The sequence below is a fragment of the Phoxinus phoxinus genome, assembly GCF_949152265.1.
Source record: "Phoxinus phoxinus genome assembly, chromosome: 2".
NCBI classification, from domain to species: Eukaryota; Metazoa; Chordata; class Actinopteri; order Cypriniformes; family Leuciscidae; genus Phoxinus; species Phoxinus phoxinus.
Genome location: NC_136877.1, coordinates 30,866,154 through 30,890,264, shown reverse-complemented (window position 1 = coordinate 30,890,264; position 24,111 = coordinate 30,866,154). Strand labels below are relative to the sequence as shown.

The window sequence follows — 24,111 nt, the reverse complement described above, 5'->3', positions numbered from 1 at the left end:
CACCCTCTTATTTTTACCCGATTTGCTTCAAACTTTATGTGTATAATGTAAACACACGGCAGATGTAGACCTGTGAAAGAATTATTGATATCTTAAATACTGTTGCCATGGCAACGCTTTAAACTTTTATATTCTTTTTGGGTGCATTTGAGGCTCTTAACATGCTTCAAATTGCATGAAACTCAACATGCATATCAGATTTATTAGGTACTAGGCATGTGGGAAGTTTCAGAAACGGGCGTGGTAAGGGGCTCAGTAGCGCCACCTTTAGTCAAAAATGGGGTATTAGTTTTACCTACAGTAACAAAAATCGGTATTTATATTTATCTCCCCGAGCCGGACAACTTTCTAATTTACAGTCATTAGCTCCGACCAACAGGAAGTCAGATATTTTGGTTTGAATGTGATTTGATGGGAATTTTGCCAGTCTCTCTCAGTGTCTGTGTGTGTGAGAGAGGAGGGGGGCTTTATTTTAACCCTTTCTCTGCTGTGTGGGACTTCTCGGGCACTTTTGGGGCCCTTAACGTGCTCGAAAACTCTTGAAACTTTGCACACAGGTCAGAACCTGCGGCCATCAGGGCTGGGCTGAAGCTGGTACCCGGGCGTGCCAGGGGGGCTCAACAGCGCCCCCTTGAACGTGGTCCGAAAAACTTGGTCCATATATCAAACACGTTTGCATGTAATAATATGAAACTCGGTACACATATAGATTTAATCGGGCCGAACAACTTTCGTGCTCTAAGTTTTACGCCAGTCCAACAGGAAGTCGGCTATCATGGGCTGTATGAAAATGCATGCCCCTGGAATTTGATATACTCCTCCAAGAAAAATTATCCTATCGCCACCAAACTCGGTCAGCATGAAGTCAAGACATTGAGGACGCTAAATTGCGGACGGATTTTTGATATCTCGAACGGTTTGGCCGTGGCGAGGAAACAAAGTTATGGCGAGAAAAGAAAAACACAATGTGTTATAACGTCTTCATACATTTATTGATCTTGATGAAACTTCAGCAGTGTGTTTGTTGTAAGAGGGCGATCACATGGATGTGACTATTGTGAGTCAAAGTTATAGCGCCACCAACTGGCAGCAGGAAGTGTGTTACTTTCAAGATACTTTTGACTAAAGTGGGTGGGTTATTTTTACCTACAGTCACAAAACTCGGTCTCTATATTGTGCTTATCGATCCGGACAACTTTCTCATTTACAGTCATAAGCTCCGACCAACAGGAAGTCAGATATTTTGGTTTGAATGTGGTTTTGTCTCTCTCTGACAGAGTTCCCCCTGCCATTCTCTGTGTGTGTGTGTGTGTGTGTGTGTGTGTGTGTGTGTGTGTGTGTGTGTGTGTGTGTGTGTGGGGAGGGAGGGAGGGAGGGCACACACACAGACAGCCCCCCCCCCTTTTCTGTGTGTGTTTGGAGGGGAGCAGAAAGACTCACACTGATACAAGCTCTAAAGCAGACTTCTTCTCGACAGTCAAAGCGGGGTTACGTTATTGCCCGTCGTGCACAGGAACCCGAAAGGCAACGGGGGTGGCGGCTTTTTATATATATATATATATATATATATATATATATATATATATAAATATAAATAAATATAGCTGCAAGCAGCGATGGAGGGCCCAAGCCGGTGGCAGCGCCAGCCCGGTGCCTTTAGTGTAACTAAAGGCACCAGGGTGGCGGTGCCACCGGCTTGGGCCCGTAATCGCTGCTTGCAGCTATATTTATTATTATTTTCCGCATTTAATCGCATTTTTGAGGGCCTAAACATGCACGAAAACTCACGAAAATTTGCACACGCGTCAGAACTGGCGAAAATTGACATCTGATATGCGTTTTAGAATTGGGCGGGGTAAAATGGCTCGATAGCGCCACCTATAAAGGTTCAATGGAGTGCGCCTCCCGCTACGTTTCACGTATGTGTACGAAATTCGGTACATACATGTAATGACCCAATACCTACAAAAAAGTCTCTTGGAGCATAGCCTTAAACACAACAGGAAGTCAGCCATTTTGAACTTCCTCTCTGATTTTTGTGCAGTTTTTGCCATTTTCAGGCCTCGTACTTTAACGAACTCCTCCTACAGTTTTAATCTGATCATCTTCAAATTTGGTGAGTGTAATCTTAAGGCCTTTGCGACGTTAAATTGCGAAGATCTAGAGTTTTCGTCGAAGGGCGTGTCCTCGGCGGCCTGACAAATTTTGATGTTTCGCCATGAAACAGGAAGTTGCTGTAACTCAGGCAAACAATGTCCAATCAGCCCCAAACTTCACACGGTTGATAAGAGTTCTGTCCTGAACACATGACCATGCTCAAATTCAGTTACAGTCATAGCGCCACCTGCTGGCAACAGGAAGTGACATGTTTAACACTGTTTTGGACTCCTAATAACATATAAAAAATTGCCAGCAAGTGCTTAACATGTTAACAACATACTAGAAACATGCTAAAACATGCTAGCAAACATTAGCTAAGTGCTAAAGCATGCTATTACTGCAATTAAATAGGAATTTGCTGTAACTCAGGCATTGAATGTCCAATCTGCCCCAAACTTCACATGTTTGATAAGCGTTCTGTCCTGAACACATGACCATGCTCAAATTCAGTTACAGTCATAGCGCCACCTGCTGGCAACAGGAAGTGACATGTTTAACACTGTTTTGGACTCCTAATAACATACAAAAAAGTGCCAGCAAGTGTTAAACATGTTAACAACATACTAGAAACATGCTAAAACATGCTAGCAAACATTAGCTAGGTGCTAAATCATGCTAATAATGCAATTAAATAGGAATTTGCTGTAACTCAGGCATTGGATGTTTAATCTGCCCCAAACTTCACACGGTTGAATATTCTCATGTTTAACACATTTACATGAGAATATTCAGTTATAGTAATAGCGCCACCTACTGGCAACAGGAAATGACATGTTTAACACTGTGATGCTGTACTAGCAACATATTAAATATGCCATTGAGTTATAAACATGTTAGAAACCTGTTAAAAAATGCTAGCAATTCTTAGCTAAGTGCTAAAGCATGCTAATGCAATGAAAGAGGAAGTTGTTGTTACTAAAGAAGGCAATGTCCAATCTTTCCCAAACTTTACACGTTTGATAAGAGTCCTGTCCTGAACACATCTACATGACACTTTTCAGTTATAGTAATAGCGCCACCTACTGGCAACAGGAAATTACATGTTTAACACTGTGATGCAGTACTAGCAACATATTAAATATGCCATTGAGTTATATACATGTTAGAAACATGTTAAAACATGCTAGCAATTCTTAGCTAAGTGCTAAAGCACGCTAATGCAATGAAACAGGAAGTTGGTGTTACTGAAGAAGGCAATGTCCAATCTGCCCCAAACTTCACACGTTTGATAAGAGTCCTGTCCTGAACACATCTACATGACACTTTTAAGTTAAAGTAATAGCGCCACCTACTGTCGACAGGAAGTGACACGTTTTACACTGTGATGCATTACTAGCGACATATTTAATATGCTATTGAGTTCTAAACATGCTAGAAGCATGCTAAAACATGCTAGCAACACTTATCTGAGTTATAACGCATGCTATTATCCCCATAATCAAGGACATTTTTGTAACTGACTTTGACATACTCCTCCTATTTTTACCTACTTAAATGCACATTGCCCACCGTGCTCTGTCTTCCTAAAGCCACCGGGTGGCGGTGGCACGGGTGCGAGGGCCCTTTCATCGCTGCTTGCAGCTTTAATTCTTCTTCTTCTTCTTTATTATTATTATTTTACTACCTTTTGGGCACTTTTGGGGGCCTTAACGTGCTCAAAAACTCTTGAAACTTTGCACAAATGTCAGAACCCGCGGCCATTAGAGCCGGACTGAAGCTGGGACCCGGGCGTGGCAGGGGGGCTCGCCAGCGCCCCCTGGAATGGGATTCAAAAACATGTCCATATCTCAAACACGCTTGCATGTAATAATATGAAACTCGGTACACATATAGATCTCATTGGGCCGAACAACTTTCGTGCTCTAAGTTTTACGCCAGTCCAACAGGAAGTCGGTTATTATGGGTTGTATGGAAACGCATGTTCTGGCATTTGAAACACTTCTCCTAGAGAATTCATCGGATGACCACGAAACTCGGTGTGCATGAAGTCAAGACATGGAGGATGATAAATTGCGAGGGGATTTTTGATATCTCGAACGGTTTGGCCGTGGCGAGGAAACGAATTTATGGCGAATATTGGAAACAGGAAGTGTGTTATAACATCCTCATACATTAACTGATCTTGATGAAACTTCAGCAGTGTGTTCGCTGTAAGAGGCCGATCACATTGATGTGACTATTGTGAGTCAAAGTTATAGCGCCACCAACTGGCAGCAGGAAGTGTGTCACTTTCAAAATGCTTTGAAATCACCCTCTTATTTTTACCCGATTTGCTTCAAACTTCATCTGTATAATGTAAACACACGGCAGATGTAGACCTGTGAAAGGATTATTTATATCTTAAATACTGTTGCCATGGCAACGCATCAAACTTTAATATTCTTTTTTAAAGTTTTTGAGACTCTTAGCATACTTGAAATTGCATGAAACTCGACAGACACTTTACATTTATTGCCTAGTACACTTGTGCAAAGTTTCAGAAACGGGCGTGGTAAGGGGCTCAGTAGCGCCACCTTTAGTCAAAAATGGGGTATTAGTTTTACCTACAGTAACAAAAATCGGTATCTATATTTATCTCCACGAGCCGGACAACTTTCTAATTTACAGTCATTAGCTCCGACCAACAGGAAGTCAGATATTTTGGTTTGAATGTGATTTGATGGGAATTTTGCCAGTCTCTCTCAGGGCCCTATCTTGCACCCAGCGCAATTGACTTTGAACACCGACGCATGTATCATTCCTATTTTGCACCCGCGCACAGCGGACTTTTCCCTCCACAGACGCACGTCGGTAAATTAGGAAATGAACTTGCGCTCGCGGGGGCGGTTCAGCGCAAAGAGGAGGCGTGTTCCGGCGCAAAACTTCCATGGTGCTATTTTCCAGTTTTAGAAAGCAATTGCGCCATTGACCAGGAAAAAAACAGTCTAAAGACAGTGGCGCGTTGCGCGTTAGTGATATGGTATTTTAAGGGCGCGTGCTTGGCCATAATAGTAACGCGCATCTACTTTGATTCTCTAATAGGCTATAAAAAGATGCAGCAGTTTTCATTTTTGCAAATCATACATTATTACAAGGAAAAATATTAACACACGAGGGAAATCATTGTTGTGTCCGTGAAGATGTGAAAAAGATCTATCTAGATAAAGAATAAAAAATAAAAATTCTATAGGCTACACATTTACTACCCAAATTATACGCCTGTTTAACCGAAGCTAATTTGGGTGGGTTTCTCCCATCATCCCCAATGTCACTTCTCTGTGTTTTACAGCCCTGACGAGAACGTCGGTTTCCTCGGCTGTGAATTGCTCCTGGCGTGCGCCGGCAAATCCGCCGTTATAATAGCAATCCGCCACGAAACAAGCGCGCCGGCTCTTAAAGGGAATGTGAGAGGACGCTCTTATTGGTTTATTTCACGTTACGCCCAAACCACACCTATGAATAATGAAGCTACTTCAGACCAACCCCTTTTAGATTTGCGTCGGGCGCAAGAGTCATTTATCGCGCTGGGAAAATAGCAACAGCGCCGGGATCCGCCCACAAAGTTACTTGCGCTTTGCACTTTGACACTTGCGTTTCAGATCGTCAAAATAGGGCCCTCAGTGTCTGTGTGTGTGAGAGAGGAGGGGGGCTTTATTTTAACCCTTTCTCTGCTGTGTGGGACTTCTCGGGCACTTTTAACGTGCTCGAAAACTCTTGAAACTTTGTACACAGGTCAGAACCTGCGGCCATCAGGGCCGGCCTGAAGCTGGTACCCGGGCGTGGCAGGGGGGCTCGGCAGCGCCCCCTGGAATGGGATTCAAAAACATGTCCATATATCAAACACGCTTGCATGTAATAATATGAAACTCGGTACACATATAGATCTCATCGGGCCGAACAACTTTCGTGCTCTAAGTTTTACGCCAGTCCAACAGGAAGTCGGCTATTATGGGCTGTATGGAAACGCATGTTCTGGCATTTGAAACACTTCTCCCAGAGAATTCATCCGATGACCACGAAACTCGGTGTGCATGAAGTCAAGACATGGAGGATGCTAAATTGCGGACGGATTTTTGATATCTCGAACGGTTTGGCCGTGGCGAGGAAACGAATTTATGATTAAAAAAGGATGCATAAAGTGTGTTATAACTTAGTTATAGTTTTACCTACAGTTACAAAACTCAGCGTGTATATTGATCTTATCAAGCCGAACAACTTTCTAATTTACAGTCATTAGCTCCGACCAATAGAAAGTCAGATATTGTGGTTTGAATGTGAATTGTGTCTCTCTCTGTCTCTCTGCCATTCTGTGTGTGTGTGTCTGTCTGTGTGGGGTGGGGAGGGGGGGATCTGTGTATGTGTGTGTGTGTGTGTGTGAGGAGGGGGGCTAGTTTAGTTTAACCCTTTCTCTGCTGTGTGCAAAATCTCGGGCACTTTTGGGGCCCTTAACGTAATCGAAAACTCTTGAAATTTTGCACACAGGTCAGAACCCGCGGCCATCAGGGCCAGGCTGAAGCTGGTACCCGGGTGTGGCAGGGGGGCTCGACAGCGCCCCCTGGAATGGGATTCAAACACTTGTCCGTATATCAAACACGCTTGCATGTAATAATATGAAACTCGGTACACATTTAGATCTCATCGGGCCGAACAACTTTCGTGCTCTAAGTTTTACGCCAGCCCAACAGGAAGTCGGCTATTATGGGCTGTATGGAAACGCATGTTCTGGCATTTGAAACACTTCTTCTAGAGAATTCATCCGATGACCACGAAACTCGGTGTGCATGAACTCAAGACATTGAGGATGATAAATTGCGAGGGGATTTTTGATATCTCGAACGGTTTGGCCGTGGCGAGGAAACAAATTTATGGCGAATATTGGAAACAGGAAGTGTGTTATAACTTCTGCATACATTAATTGATCTTGATGAAACTTCAGCAGTGTGTTTGGTGTAAGAGGGCGATCACATGGATGTGACTATTGTGAGTCAAAGTTATAGCGCCACCAACTGGTAGCAGGAAGTGTGTCACTTTCAAAATGCTTTGAATTCACCCTCTTATTTTTACCCGATTTGCTTCAAACTTCATCTGTATAATGTAAACACACGACAGATGTAGACCTGTGAAAGGATTATTGATATCTTTAATACTGTCGCCATGGCAACGCTTTAAACTTTTATATTCTTTTTGGATGCATTTGAGGCTCTTAACATGCTTCAAATTGCATGAAACTCAACATGCATATCACATTTATTGCCTAGTACACTTGTGCGAAGTTTCAGAAACGGGCGTGGTAAGGGGCTCAGTAGCGCCACCTTTAGTCAAAAATGGGGTATTAGTTTTACCTACAGTAACCAAACTCGGTACGTATATTCTTCTCTTCGATCCGGACAACTTTCTAATTTACACTCATTAGCTCCGACCAACAGGAAGTCAGATATTTTGGTTTGAATGTGTACTTTCTGGAGCATTTTCCCTCTGCCCCTCTGCGTCTCTGTGTGTGTGTGTGTGTGTGAGAGGAGGGGGGCTAGTTTAGTTTAACCCTTTCTCTGCTGTGTGCAAAATCTCTGGCACTTTTGAGGGCCTTAACATGCTCGAAAACTCTTGAAATTTTGCACACAGGTCAGAACCCGAAATATTATATTATTATATATAGAATAATAATATACATGTTAAAAATAGGGGGGGGGGGGGGGGGGGGGGATATACACACATACCGGTATATATATGTAACCCAGATAACATTTATTACCAGTAAAGGGTTAAAGGAAAAAGAGTGTTCTAGACGGAAAAGACATGTATCCAACCACACATCGTGCTGCAGTGACTGACACCTCTGTGAGCCAATAGTAGCAGCATATTGAGGAAGCCGCCCACAGGTCGCGCGGGCGCTGTCTTCAGCAGTGAGCAGATGAGAGCGCATTAGATGAAACAGCAGCACGGAGTATTTCTTCAGAAACTCTGCGTTAAAGAATGAATCTTGTACAGAACTAAGTGCATCTGGAAAGTTGGACTTTGGATACATTAGCCTGAAAAGTCGTCGAAGAGAGAAAAGAGTGAATTGATGATCGGAGGAGAGCAGATGTAAAGGATTTCGGAGTGAATCGACGTGAATGATCTTTCTTTTATGAAACTGATTCTATATCGCTTTGGTGAGTGAAAATTCAGCTATCAATCCGTTTCATATAAAAGACATGCCAAAATCTGTGTGTGTGTGTCTGTGTGGGGAGGGGAGGGAGGGAGGGCACACACACACACACACACATAGACAGCCCCCCCTGTGTGTGTCTGTGTGGGGAGGGGAGGGAGGGCACACACACAGACAGCCCCCCTGTCTGTGTGTGTGGGGAGGGGAGCAGAAAGACTATGAACAATTGTGCCATCTAGTGTTTTATACTATGTATAAATGTGTTTTTTATTTTAAACAAGTGTTTTAAAGTACACTAATTTCAATTAATGATATGCTGCATTTTTATGTATATTTAAACATTATCAAAGTTAGGATGTCATTTTTTTTGTTTCAAAAGTTATCTGTCTCTGTCTCCCTTTGGCTGTCATTACCCTCCCCTCACTCCCACAGTCTCACTTATTTCTTTCTGTATCAAATAATATTACCATAAACAAAAAGTTTGAGTTTCTTTTTCAATCAATGTATTATGTGTAACTTAAAAATAAGCAGATTAAACAGATATGTTTGAGGGCAAGACATGAAAACGATGAAATATAATATAGTATTAGTAAAAGAGTGCAGTATAGGGTTGGATGAATCAGATAAATAACATATTTTGTTAAAAAAACATTTGGTTAATTTTCGGTGTTGTGTACTTACAATGGCTGCTGATTTCATGTGTCCGTTAAGTCCATGAGACAGTAGGGTGTCTAATTTTTCATTTTAGGTTTCAGAAGGGTGCTCACGCATACTTTGTGGTTGATATGTGCCCTCGATGCACACTTTTGCAGAACCCACACTGATGCAAGCTCTAAAGCAGACTTCTTCTCGACAGTCAAAGCGGAGTTACGTTATTGCCCGTCGTGCACAGGAACCCTAAAGGCACCGGGGTGGCGGTTTATATATATATACATATATATATATATATATATATATATATATATATATATATATATATATATAAATAAATATAGCTGCAAGCAGCGATGGAGGGCCCAAGCCGGTGCCACCGCCACCTTGGTGCCTTTAGTGCAACTAAAGGCACCGGGGTGGCGGTGCCACCGGCTTGGGCCCGTAATCGCTGCTTGCAGCTATATTTATTTATATATATATATATATATATATATATATTTTCATTTTGTGTTTTGAAGATGAACAAAGTTCTTATGGGTTCGGAACGACATGAGCGCGAGTAAATAACGACATAATTTTCCTTTTTGGGTGAACGAACCCTTTAAGCTCAAAGGGCATTCGTACAGTGTGTGTGACGTAAGCATATTTCGTACATACTTTACATGTGCAGCCAGACTATTCTAACCACGCATACTTTGTACGCTCAGCTCACACAAGTGCCTTTTTTTATGAGCATTTTTTTTTGCACTTGTTATTTGGTCCAACACTGGCTGGGCCGTTGTTTCACAGATAAACAGCTGAGATAGAACAACGAACAAACAACTGCTGGACAGGAACAGGCAATAACAACAGACACCCATGTTGATGAGCGTTTGACTGAGGGAAGCTACATTGTACTCTATTTTAAAGAAGTACAAAAACATTTTTAACGCTCATAACTTCTGGAGAAAAAGAGCTAAACACTGGGCAAAGATGAAACTTTCCCGCAAGCATATATTGACCGCCTGTAAAACCGAGGCATAAAAAATTGTATCAAGATATCATGGGCGATGTTCATTTGAACATGTATATTTACATACAACATGATTTGTATTTGTTTCTTCTATGTGTTTGCTCTGGCTGTGTCTGTGATGTTGAAGTAAAGTTATGAGCACCTGCTGTCTCTTCTCAATCTCCAGTTTCATGCGAATGCCGAGGCAGCGAAGAGTGTCCTGAAATGTCTGCCTGAGAGCTTTCTCCATCAGAACCTTATGAAAAGCCCCAACCGTGCATCCGCAAACAAACACCACAAAATTTGACAGCAACTAGAGAGAGAGAGAGAGAGAGAGAGAGAGAGAGAGAGAGAGAGAGAGAGAGAGGGGGGGGGGGCTGACTTTGAGGTGTTACATCCTTTTTAGCTTCTTTACATACAGATTTGCAGAAGGTTTCCTTTCAACCAATCCTAATGTGGATTTGCTTTTACCTGATTGGTGATGATGTGTTTGGGGTGGAAACTGAACGTTGTGAGGTGCACCAACAGAACAATGATGTGAGACAGAGAGGAGATGATACTCAGGGTTGCAGCATAGCTCATCTGAAATGGCAGCATGGTGTAGACTGTAATGATGATGAAGAGGAAGAAGGGCACCTGGAAAGAACAAGATGAAGAGTGCAACATCAACATTTATTTAAGACTGACCAGTATTAAATTACAGATTTATATGATTTAATACATGACAGTGAACACATAAGAAAGTTCTTGCTGTGAAAAGTACTCTTGTCATGTGATGTCTCTTTAAAATATTATTAACCAATGTTACCTGGTCCCATGGTTGTATTTCCACAAAGCTTGCTGTGCTGAAAATAAAGGTGAAGCCCATTGTGAGGTGTGTGGCCCACACGGCGAGACCAAGCAAAGTTCTCCATCTTTGAGAGAGCGTGTCTGTACACACTAATATAAACACAGCCAGGAACAAACACAATGCTCCTCCCACAACTCCCACAAATGCACCATGGTCATGTGCATCCTGAAACACATTCACATATGGAGAGAGCAAGGTGTTAAGGGCAAAGTACACACATATCACATAAGACAGCTCATTCAAAGGGTTAGGACAAAACAGTGTGTTTGTGGGAGTGGGTGTATGAGCTGCAGTGCATAAGCTTCCAAAGAAAGAAAGAAATCTGTTCAAAATAAATTTGTCAATGCTCTCTCTAGAAAACAATAAAACTTTGTGAATGTGTGTCTGTGCGTGTATGCAGTTTTTCTTAGAAACATTAATTTTGCACATTAGTTGTCATGGAGTCATTAAGGGACTATTGGTTCCCACTCTATTCCTTCTTTCTTATCCCCTAATGGCAGAAAAACACAAACATAAATATACACAGGAGCCAAAAATCCTTAAAAAGCTCCAGAGATCACTTGAATCCACCTGTCACAGAGCTAACACCAGTTTAAAACCAGACACCATCTGAGTGAGCAATAATAGCTGCAACACAATTATGACGAAAAATAAAAGTTAACTCCAGTCCTCAAATTTGATGTTTGCATATTCCAGACAGGCTGTGCATTTGTGGTGGGGATGTTTTAGTTACTCTTTCGGCAGATTACATGATTACGTCGGTAGATAGCGGCAAGTGACTGTCTCAATCATTTGAATCCTGCAATCAACCAATTCATTCAAACACATTAATTCATTCAGGAATGAAACCGGTGACTTATGACTGAGGCATTTAATCATTCACGTAGCAAATTCATTCGAAAACACTTTGGCCCTGTTTACACGAGTGTGTTTTCGTTTTAAAATGCATAACTTTTGCTACCCACTAAACATCAGACGTCTATTGGACAGGCAGATCATGTCTATATTGCGTCAGTCGGTCCAAGACCAATTTTTGACCTTTATGCAACGTGCAATCTAGGTCTGCTATTTGGACATCTAACCATGACCCCACCTGGACGTCAATATAATGTTCAATATTTGAACGCCGGAATAGGTAATTTTCTGGATGTTATGTGGACGTCTAAGACAGGTGCAGGAAATTGACATGATCTAGGTTTGCAAAGTTACCTCCAAATGAGGTCTTTTCTACGTCATGTTTGGAAGTCAGATTTTGGTTCCCTAAAGGTGCAGACTGTGATGCCATGTGGACGTCTAAGACAGGTGCAGGAATTGACATGATCTAGCCCACTAAACATAGACGTGCAGATCATGTCTATATTGGGTCCGTCTGTCCATGACCAATTCTGGACATCTATTCAACGTCCAAACTAGGTCCACAATTTGGACGTCCAACCATGACCCAACTTGGACGTCATATTGACATTCAACATTTGACCTTTGAAATGGGTAATTTTTTGGACGTCATTTGGACGACTATGACAGGTGCAGGAAATGTACATGATTAATATATAATATTTTTTTATTTACAAATATCAACATTGTTGTTATCAACATGATTAATACATATGAATACAGATTATTAATAATTATTTAAGATTGTTTTCCAAAAACTCCATTTGATTGTCTCAGCAGCAGGTGATAACTGGAGAAGCAGTTTAATATAGTTTTCCTGTAGCTCAACCAGTAGAGCATTGGTGCTTGCAACGCAAGATCATGGGTTCGATTCCAAGGGAAAGCAAGAACTGATAGGAATATAAATGTGTAATGCAATGTAAGTCACTTTGGATAAAAAGCATCTGCCAAATGCATAAATGAAAATACAATGGTACAGAAAACACGTTCTCCACCCTTTTGAAACATGGGACTACAGTTATAGAAGTTGTATAAAAACAACGTAAAATTTGTCTAAATTTGATGTTGAAAAGACGTCCACAAACGACCACATTTGGACTATAACAAACCCTTACACGGACGTCCTACGGATGTCAACATTAGACGTGCGGTAGATGTCGAAAAAATACGTTGTCTGGCGTCACAGTCTGCACCCTCCTGATACCGACATAGGACGGACAAGCACACCGTTGAAACTACGTCATCTGGAGGTAACTTTGCGCAGGGGGTACGGTTGCCTGAGATACGGTTTTGTGTGAATATATATGTATATCCACACACAAAAATTAAGCAGTTTTCAACATTGATAATAAGAAATGTTTTTTTTAGCACAAAATCAGCAGATTAGAATGATTTCTGAAGGATCATGTCACACTGCATTAATGACGCTGGAGTGTAATTGACAACAGTAATTTGTTTTTTACTAAAGTTTTTACTGTACTTTTGATTAAATAAATGCAGCCTTTGTAAGAATTTTTAAAAACTCTTATAAACTTAAAAAGTATAATCAATAAACACATAGATTACATATATAGAGTTGGATTATTAAAATGATTAAATGACACTATCAGACTACAAGTCACTACCTGTGTGGGCAAATCACAGCGCTAGGTCGACCCAGCCACTTACCCGCCCACCCATATACACACTCACTGCAGTGAGTCCTCCACTCATGTTCACCCATTTAATTCAACCACTCTGAATTACCACTGAGATACTTAACTTTCAAACAGAGCAGAAATACATACCTCAGTCCACAAGCATTCAGAAACTTACACACCCACACATACTGCCAGCATCCTATGGGCTTTGTGAAGGTTTAAATAAATAGTAAAACAAAATACACACACATGCCCACACACAGAGAGCAACACTGGTTGTAATTCTGTTCCTCCCACGGCCGGTTGGTGTAGAGAGAGGAGGTTACAGAAGTTTGCACAGATGGTATAGTGCTTATCTGCTAAAGAGATGAACAACAGCAGTGCAAAAGGAGCGTTCACGGCCCCTCTTCACATCCAGCTGACTCCAGAGAAACTATATGTGATAATGTGCCAAAGGAACCAGAGCGAGAGAGAGACTATCATACAACGTGTTACATATTCCCCAAATAAAAGCAATTCTAAAGGACTTGGCATAAACTGGCAGTTATTACAATTAAAACATTCAATTTCCTGTCACGGATAATGCCAGTTCACATCTGCATTGTGATAATCAGGCCTCAAATTACGCAACTACTGAGAATCAGCACCTCGGTCGCCGCAGGATTATGTAAGCGAGGTTGCTTCAATCATCAGATACCGTCTGAACAACAAGGACAAACCTGATCCAGAAAGAAGAGCAATGTATGTTGAATACTGACTTACTGCTGTCTCTTTCCTAATTTTAAGCGAGTGGGCATTTGACTTAAGAGAAGGGTTCGAGGGCTACCATCCTGCAGAGTTTATCTCCAACCCTAAACAAACACGCCTGATCCAGCTAATCAAGGTGTTCATGGTATAACAAGGTAAGTGTGTTGGAGCAGGGTTGGAACTTAAGTCTGCAGGAAGATAGCCCTCCAGGAGCAGGGTTGGCTACCCCTACTTAAGAGTGTGAAAGCATGCACACCAGGGGTAGGGTTAGGGTTAGGGTTAGGGCAAGTTCGGTCCTAGAGAGCCGCTGTCCTGCAGAGTTTAGCTCTAACCCTATTCAAACACACCTGAACAAGCTAATCAATGTCTTCAGGATAACTAAGGCCTTGTCCACACTGGAAACTGAAAACACATCTTTTTCTCTCCGGTTTGGCCTTCCGTCCACACTGAGATGGCGTTGTTATTAATGAAAACGACGTTTTTTGAAAATGCTCTCCAAAGTGGAGAAATTTAAAAACGGTGTTTTCAGGTTGTAGTGTGGACTGTCAATAAGAAGGTATTTAAAACGATGACGTAAGTTGAATCATGTGACACATATTGTACCACTAGATATTTATGTTTATACCGGTATTGTGCCTGTTATGTGCTATTCCCTTTCACACTGTTGCTAAAATAATGTTACTTTGGACACTCTTTATATCACAGTCCAGCAAAGATGACTGAAAATTTACTCAAATTTGCTGTCCTGCGGCAATACATGAGAGAAGTTGCGTTTTAGACCAAACATATGGTGACTGATTGCGACCTGTAAATGGTCAGATATTTTGCTAAATACAATGATCCTGTCAGAAGAATTGTGCGATAACTTTATTATTTATTTTTCCGTCTGTTTCATCGCAGTGAGCTTTTGTGAGGTTTTACGCATGCGCAGTAAGGTGAATTTAGCGTTTTCAGGCGTTTTCCAAAAGTTTCTCATCCACACTGAAACGTCGGAAAACGCTTGAAAACGCTAGTGTGGACGGAGAGTTTTTTTTTAACGAAAACGTTGTTTTCAAATGTATCCGGATTAATGTAGACGTAGCATAAGGCTATAGGCAGGTGAGGTTTTTCAGGGTTGGAGCCAAACTCTGCAGGACAACGGCTCTCTAGGGCCAAACTTGCTGAACTTCTAGGACCTGGTGTATACTGTATGAGTGCATTTGCATGAATGTGGCATCTCACCAGTTTCAGACTGAAGAAGAGCACTAGAAGTGTGGCACAAGTGAGCATGCTCAGTCCCAGCAACAGAACGAATGGCTGGTATTGGCTAATGCCAGAAAATTTCCTGTACAGTGCTTCCTGTTTCAACTTCTGCTCGTTCAGCAAGTACTTCCCTTTTGCTGGCATGCTGACCAACGGCAGTGCAGAGGCTGAATAATACTGGCCTATCAGAGCAGAGCGATGAGATGCCACAGAAATACACCTCCTCCCATCCAGCAGAATGCGGCTATGCTGAAATTCCCATAGAAACCACGTGAGAGTGTGTGGGAGGTCATTCCAGTGCAGAACACTTCAGCTCTACCCTCCACAGCACCATTCTGTGCATGTCCTTTATGATCCTTCTTTTTGTACTTTTCCCGTCACTCTGGTGCCTCCTGGTCCTGTTGGAGAGGGCTTCAGGGTACCACTGTGTGTGTAAGTTGGATGAAAGGCGACGCAATGCAATGCGGATTCTTCTAGAGTCCAAAAATTCCTGTCACACACAGAAAATAGAGAAAGAAATTTGTTAGATTTACTGCAATGATTACACTAATACGACACCTATAGTCATTCTGACTAACTTGAAAGCAAAGAAACATTGAAATTAAGGAGCTTTTCATTTGGAAAATGACTTGGGATTGTTTCAAAAGCTGTCGAATCATGCATCAAGTTTAGAGAGCACACTTTCAGGTCAACTCCTTTGATCTCTGTAAACACTGCTCTGTTCAGTCATTCCCACACTGGCGGCTCTCTGTGCCTGTGAAAAGGCTTTTGGGTAGAGTTCAACATTTGTGTGGATTCAGTTCTCTCTTCATTACTGAGCCTAATGCAGATGGCTGCTGTCCATGGCATCCTCGGCCAAACCTCAGCTACACTTAGACTGAGACGAGCCGAGCTTTACAAAGAAAAAGAGAACACTGGACACAGATTTTGTGAATTCTGTCCTCAGTGCAGGCAGTTGTTTAATGCTTTTAAATGGTACACTATTTTATGCTGACAATAAAAAAATGACAAAAATAGACACTTCACTTTACATTTTTCTGTGAGATGCTGTCAGCACAGCACAACAATTAGGTAAAATACATACTGTACATACACTGCATTTGTTTTAAATTAATTCATACTTTTATTTAGCAAGTGTGAATTAAATGAATAAAAAGTAAATAAAATAAGCCTTGGTGGGCATAAGAGACTAGTGAAAAATAGATACATTAGTAGACCTCCTTTATCGACTATTTGGTTGTTGGACATATAGTTGATCAGTTTATCGTCGTCATCATGACCCATCCCTGATCTGAAAGTGCCGGAAAACAATCTGCATCACTACATCCTCATTCAGGTGGAGGAAACAGTCCGCAGAGGAAGAAGAGCAGAAGAGTCTCTGTAAATAAGCTGCATCCAAAGGTCATGATTTCTCATTGCAGGTTATTATTGTTTGAGAAGGGCAACCAAACGATCATGGAAGCGTGAGCAACCGCTTCACATCTGAATGCACACACAGTGACCATGAAACACACTAAGCCATCAAGAGTGTTTCAAATGATGCTAAACCCGGCTTTGCTGACGTATTGCTGACAACATTGATCACTGCTAATAGCACTGAAAAATAAATAAATTCTCATTTCCTGTAAATTCATTGGATTACCAAAGAAGTATTAGAAATATCCTCTAACACTATTAAAAAAGCTGAAAGTGAGAGAGAGAGAGAGAGAGAGAGAGAGAGGGAGAGAGAGAGAGAGAGAGAGAGAGAGAGAGAGAGAGAGAGAGAGCTGGGATGCTCCACGATTTTCTCTTTGTTGAGGGTCATTAAAGACCTGAATGATAGCACCGTGTCACTCTCTCACTCTCCCAGACAAATGCTCCCAAGCCAACAAGTGGCCTTTATATTCCCAAACTAAAGTTACCATGGCAAAGGAACAATCCAACTGGGCAATAACCGAAAGAAAGACAGAGAGAGGGTGGGAGAGACAGAAGGAATGAGAGTGAATAGTCTCTCCATGCGGAAACAGGGAGGGTCAAATCCTCCTGGCTGCTGCTGTAGATCCCGCAGAGGACAGCGAAGAAGACTGGTGAAGCTCTGAACCTACACAATGATCTGAGGCACAGCACGGGGGCCGTACAGATACTGTCAAATTAAATTCCAGTACTTCCAAGTACTTTTCAAGCACTACTTGCTTGGTTTTCAAGGACTACAATCAGAGATCCCGCTTATCAAACAATATCTTTATCTTAAAAAAAAAAAAGAAAAGTAAATAGATAAATAAGGGTATACAAATGAAACACAGTGGTACAAAAAAGTGCAGCACATGCAAAGTATGCAATGACTGTGGGAATATTAACAAAGCCTTGAACTTTCATTGCATAGAAGAGCAAATAGAAATTGGGCATAAACTCCTTGTATGATGCTTATTAAAGATTAAATAACAGAAGAAAAGAATGATTCTTATTAAAGATTAAATAACAGAAGAAAATATATTATTTAATTTGTAAAAATGTAAAGCATTTCATTGTAAATAATTACAAAGTAGCCTAATTACATTGATATACAGTATAATCTAATCTGAATGCAATCCAATATTTTAAGGAATAGTTTGTTGTTGTTGTTTTACTCAAATTACATATATAAGGTAGCCTGGGAAAACCCAGACCACTCTCAGTTGTAACTGAGTAAGGGTCTGGCAAAGCTCCATAGACAATTAATTTCCACAGGGGCGTCACCAACGGACGTCGGATAGATCTAAAACCAATCAGAGCGATGAATGACATGACGTATGCAGAGCGACGGAGAAACATCTCGAGACTCTCAGCAATTCTCTGTCTGTGTTAACGAAAATGACAATTTTAAATCGCTTGAAACAGACGCGATAGCTGATTCGAACGAGTGATGTTGTGATGTTCCACGGCGGCATCCATCTCTGTAATGTACAAAATCTGCGTCACCGTCTCTGCTCTGTCGTCATCGTGTAAAGCCCGCCCCAACGTTTCTGATTGGTGCCGCGATTTCGACGGATTGGAAATGGGTTTCAATGGGCTCTTTGCCAGACCCACTTGCAGAGCAAATCTAAATTTGCCGAAAGTGGTCTGGGTTTTCCCAGGCTATATATAAGGTACAAAATACAACAACTTACAAACATTTATTAAAAAACTTAGAAGATGTATTCTGGAACAAAGCAAAGTTATAAAAACAGTAAATTATTTGAACATCTTATAAGGCGCGACCGACAAGCAAAGCGGTGCCTGGTTAAAGCTGAATCTGACGCATGACTTCATAGAGATCAATCACCTTAACCATTGAAAGGATACTACTATGACAGAGATATTTCCTCATTCAAACTGACCCCTTATGAATTTATGATTGACCTGAAGAATGAAAGCTGTATTATATGCTTGGAAATATATTAGAAATATCACGCGCATAGCCATGTTACTGGCTCTATATCTATATTGAAAAGACTGTATTGTGTTTATCGAAAAAATTAAACACTAATTTCATATATATTGTCTTTCAATAATTCAAGCACTTTCCATAAATATGGCGGCTGTTTTCAAGGGTTTTCCATGACTCAAATTCAAGTACTTCATAGATTACGCACTTTGTATGAACCCTGACAGCACTATAATCAGCCCGTCTCCTCGGGGTCGGGGGTCAAACTTTATGTAGCTGCATATGAACAGCACAGATCAGTGACACAGTAAGATTTCACTAATGCATGCACTCAAAAAAATGGTTTTGTGGCACTGTTGTTTTTACCCAATTATTTTTTGTTAAAGTAACACATCTGAAGTAGCAGTCCAGTTTTAAATAAACAAAGTATTTTCGCTAAACTTAACCGGTTTAAGTTACAGAGAATCAATTTCATGGATTTGATTGTTCATTACTATTTTTTAATTTAGTTGTGTTGTAACAACACAAGGAGCTTACATAGAGTCAAACAAATCCATTAATGTTAATACAACTTAATTTGCTTGTGTGGAACCACTGTCCATAATTGAATTAAGTTATTTTAAAGAGTAATTTTTTTGAGTGTGCTACTCGACACTATTAACAATACAGGAATTAATTTCATCAAGGAAGCAATTACATTCACCTCACCTAAACATGATTGGTTGATATACTTTTTTTTGTCCATTATGTCATACATAGATATTTACACAATATTTACAAACTCTTATATTGTTAATAGACAGATGCATATTCCATTATTATAGAATACTGAGATTTCAATCACTTCTCATACTATCCAATCAAATATCATTGTAATGCTGAATTCTCTCACCCGTCATCATTTACTCACTCCCATGTCTTTCCAAACCTGTATGACAAAACATATTTTGAATAATGTTAACAGATACGTTTTTGCAGGTGGACTGGAGATCGTGACACTCTCACACTCATCTTTCATTTGTGCTTCTGTGGAAACACATGTGATGGAGCAAAGAGAAGACGGGCAGGGGGAAGTCTATGTGTGTCCAAATCTGAGCAATCTAAATGTGATTTTCAACAAGAGCTCCATTTGATGTGAGAGATGGTGTTGTCCATGGTCAAACTTAGGACTGTGGCCTTCCAACAAATAAAAGCCCTGTTCTCTGCCTTAATCCAGCAAAACCAGTTAGAAAATGTACTATTTATCATCCTCTATTTTTCATTTCCTTTTTTGTTGTCAATTCCATCACCGCCAGTAGGGCTGCACCATCCACTGATTTTTTTTAATAATGCTGAAATTATGACAATATGCTAATTATTAGGGTTACAATGACTGTGATATGATTTTAATGCATTCATCTGTAATGTTTATGGAAATGCAAAGAGCAAACGCAAGGCCCATGATTATCTTCTAGTAGGTGCGTGCACCAATGACGTCATATGCATGGTATGAGCAAAGCAAACAAGACGAGGCTGTTAAGATTTCCAATTGATTTCCATTCATTCTGGAAAATACTTTTTAAACAATGTCACTTAGGGCGTTCACACAAACGAACATCTGCTGCAAGGAGACGGCATTTCTGACGCCTGTAACTGTAATGGACAATGTAGATCCAATGACGAGAAAAAACAGGTATGATTCAGCATTCTGACCTTTTTAGGGTCGCATCTGGTGACATCACATCCTGTTTTTGGTTTGTTTAGATGTCTTTGGTCCGTGTTGTGTTCATAATTCAAGCGGACCGAGACCCATCTTTTCAGCGGTCTTGGTCTGCTTGTTTGGTGCGCACCAGGGTTCAGATGGCAGCATTCACTTGAAAATGAACCGCACTAACAAAATAATCGCACCAGTTTGTTTTAATTGAACCAGACCTGCCAAGTGTGAACACACCCTTAATAAAAGATATGCTGTTCACTTTGAATACTTTTTTCTATACCTAGAAAGAGCAGAAGACACGCATATTGGATGTGCCTTTTTATGGCTTGAAATTCACTTGGAAATCACTGAAATTGAAATAATACATTTATCACATCACATATTGTCATTATTATAGTAAATGTTTTCTATTCTAAAAAAAAAAAAAATCTGTTCCAGTCATTTTCAAATGTAATATTGCAAAGATACATTTTGTAAATACATGTATGTATGTATGTATGTATATAAACAGAAGTGTAAGCATTGAGCCCTGAGTAGATCACTGCCTACACACAGCACAAAACCATCTGAACAGGCTAGTTTTGTTGTGAGGAATCATACACTGTGACTATTGCAATAGACTAATTAAATGTTTACTGCATATTATTTACACTTCATAGATTATTATCTGCTTCTTCACACATCATAACTGATTTAGCAACAAGGTACCTCCATAAGGATTTCATCTGTTTACCTTTGCAATCTGTCATATATTGTCATAGCTGTGCAACTATTGACTTTTATCTTTTACTACCTGCTTAAGTAATTATTTAATCAATTTTGTAAGTACATATCTGTCAAGAACAACAATATAAATGTAGGTCAGACCATGAGTTTATCACACTGGCAAACGAGTGACTAAAAGTGAGGGCAACAATGTATGTACGGTAATAATAACAATAACAACAACAACAAAAATATTAATAAAAATGTGTGCTGTTTTGAGAAAAGCAAGTCCACTTAAACAATTGTCTTTGTGCCAAAGGTACTACTCGCCCTCAAAGTGAATATATCCCCACATAAGAAGCATATTGAATTAGCACTGATGAGGAAGACTTAGATGACATTGGGTTGGGGGGTGATTTGATTAGTCAGATGCTATCCGAGACTGGTTTGGCTAATCACTGCTGCTGTTTGTAGTGTACACAGGAAGTAGAGACAGTCAAAGGCACATCCTCAACTTGGGCACGGTAAATTAATTCTGTCTCACGCTGTTGTTGAAATTCCTCTCTCTTCTTCTTCTCTCATCAGACCCATCTTAACAGTCTGACAATCCAGTGTTCCGCTACAAAGAGGAGCTGGGTAGTATATTGAGACATGAGACATGCTGTATATTAAGAGCTTCAACTAACACACAAGCATGTAGTTTAAAGCGGCTTGCCCTCCTTAACACATCAGATGTGTGTGGTTTAATGCATTTGAGACCTGTTTTCCTCAGCACATGGCTTACATCACAGGGTTATATATCCTTATATGTAAATGTTAGAAATTCACGCATTTCCATTTTGCATAAAGGCTTGTCTTGCCAACAAGCGAATGTCCATTAAATATTAATAATAAAATATTTGCCTTAAATTAGAAACGTATCTAAAAATACTGAGGTATGATTTTAGGTCAGTATCACCCAGGCCAGGACTACTACAATGTCATGGGGACAATAGGGTCAATAGAGCAGAATCTATATTAAACAACATCTATCCGACATCAGTCTCAACTCGTGTTCCTGACTCTTAGTGTAAGGTCAACAAATCGGTTGTGCACCTGACAGTAAATAAATACACATGCATAATAAAAGTTCGTTTTCAGTTGTACTAAAGCGATAATTTGACTCATTAAAAATCTCATGTAAACACTTTGGTCTGACTGAAAGCGTAAATCTTGTGCTCGGATACCGTGCAATAATACAAAAACATCAAATAGTAGAGATTTTGAGACTTTTAGAGATTTGTTTATCCACCTTATTTTCAACCTAAGAGCAGGCACAGCCATTTATAGCTTGAATGTGCAAAACTTCCAGTGTCATCTGCTTCCAGCTACTTTAGCTGTGCAAAGACAGTCCGTTATGCTGCCTGATATCACAGACTGGTTATCATAGTATTTCAATTCAATCATTAACACGTTGGTTTGTAACACAAATAGTTTTAACGTTTACAGCTTTGTTATTCTTAGTTACTTGTCTATAGTGGCTGGCTATTGAATCGGAAGTCTCGCACAGTCACAGAAAATAGCTTACTTCCACGTTGCTAAATAAGGTGGATGCGACTTGCAAAACTACAAGCAAAATCCTTCCTGATCTGCAATTACAGTGAACGTCTGGTGTCGGTTATATAACTGGACTGCAGGGTCAGCTAGTTAATATATCTAAGGATTCACACTCTGCACTGCACTGTGAATGTTTACACAGTGTGTTCAATAAAAACATGAAAATGTATCATTGTTTATGTGCTATTTGTTTCAACAGACTGTCTATAACATCACAAATGCCAAGCAATATTCAGCTTATGACACTCAGAACTTACATAAATGCACTGGCCTGACAAAACTGACTGAATGTAGAGCGTGTTCTGGAAAGTAACAATATACTGCAGGTCCCTTTATTACTGTTTACACAATAATAAAGTGCGTCACACAAACCACACGACGGGCAGTAGGGTCTACATCATTTTATGGTGACTTTACAGAATGTACTGTATACAAATTTTTATCAAGAGATCAACTCTGCCTCATCTCTCTTTGTGTTCTCTTCTCTCTCTCTCTCACAGATGAGGTGTGGTAAATGGCTCCCTTCAGAGTGAAATGGTATTTTTGAAGAAAAGATATTCCATCATCACTCTCATAAAGAGACATCACTGTTATCTTTCGGAAACACAGACTACAGCTACCCTGCCGTGAGGCGACAAGGTCAAGCTACAAAGGAATCCTGGTAGTGTCGCTGTGGGTGGAAACGTAGTGTGTGTGAGTGTGAGTTTTTATAATGACCACACCTTTGCTTTCACCTACAGCAGTGGTTCCCAAACTGGGGTATGTAAGGTGACAGAAGGGATACACAAACAAAATGTTTTTTGTTTAACAAAATGTTAAATTCCACCCCACCTTAAAATAACATTAAAATCGTGCATGTATTTCAGACTGCATCCACAAGCATGATAGGTTGCGTACAGACTATGCTGCCTTAGCAAATTGCTCTATGTTACTGCACACACACCAGATAACCTACATTGAGGGAGATTTCTTTGGAGATATGTTTCTTTATTGTTTCTTTGTTATTTTCGACTGCTGTGTTGCTCATTATGTTGGTTCCCCTATCCTGTAGACCTGATTGTCTTATTGGGGTAATTGATTGTATTATGCCTTATTAGGTTTATTGAATTTTCTCGGATTATGGGTGGGACTTAACTTATAATTTGGTGTCACTCTCATTCTCTGTGTCACTTTGCCCTGAAGAAGACCACTGTTTGGTCGAAACATGTTGGCTCGTGTATTTTAAAACGACCTAAGCCATATTCAATAAAGGCTTTTTAACTTTATCCTTCTCCTCATTTAAAATTTGACTGGGTGCCTGGGACATGGATGCTTAGCATAAAGTTCTGCCGGGAAGACTTAATTGTTACGTCACTTTACCTTTATCTATCTATCCAATCACATTCCAATACTCGTGGTATAAAAGATTGGTCACTTACTCTTGTATGAGT

General features: G+C 40.4%; 1 protein-coding gene across 1 annotated transcript in view; it reads right to left on the bottom strand.

Moving 5' to 3' along the window:
- The window catches only part of adcy7 (adenylate cyclase 7), a gene marked incomplete at its 3' end in the record, with an annotated part of 51,865 nt that overhangs the window by 12,335 nt on the left and 15,419 nt on the right, over positions 1-24,111 (bottom strand). The window contains exons 2-5 of the mRNA XM_079592421.1: positions 15,282-15,792; positions 10,738-10,944; positions 10,401-10,565; positions 10,093-10,242 (exon numbers count right to left, since the gene is read on the bottom strand). Coding sequence (XP_079448547.1) covers positions 10,093-10,242; positions 10,401-10,565; positions 10,738-10,944; positions 15,282-15,446 — 687 coding nt within the window. The 5' untranslated portion in view covers positions 15,447-15,792. The remainder of the gene's footprint in view (positions 1-10,092; positions 10,243-10,400; positions 10,566-10,737; positions 10,945-15,281; positions 15,793-24,111) is intronic.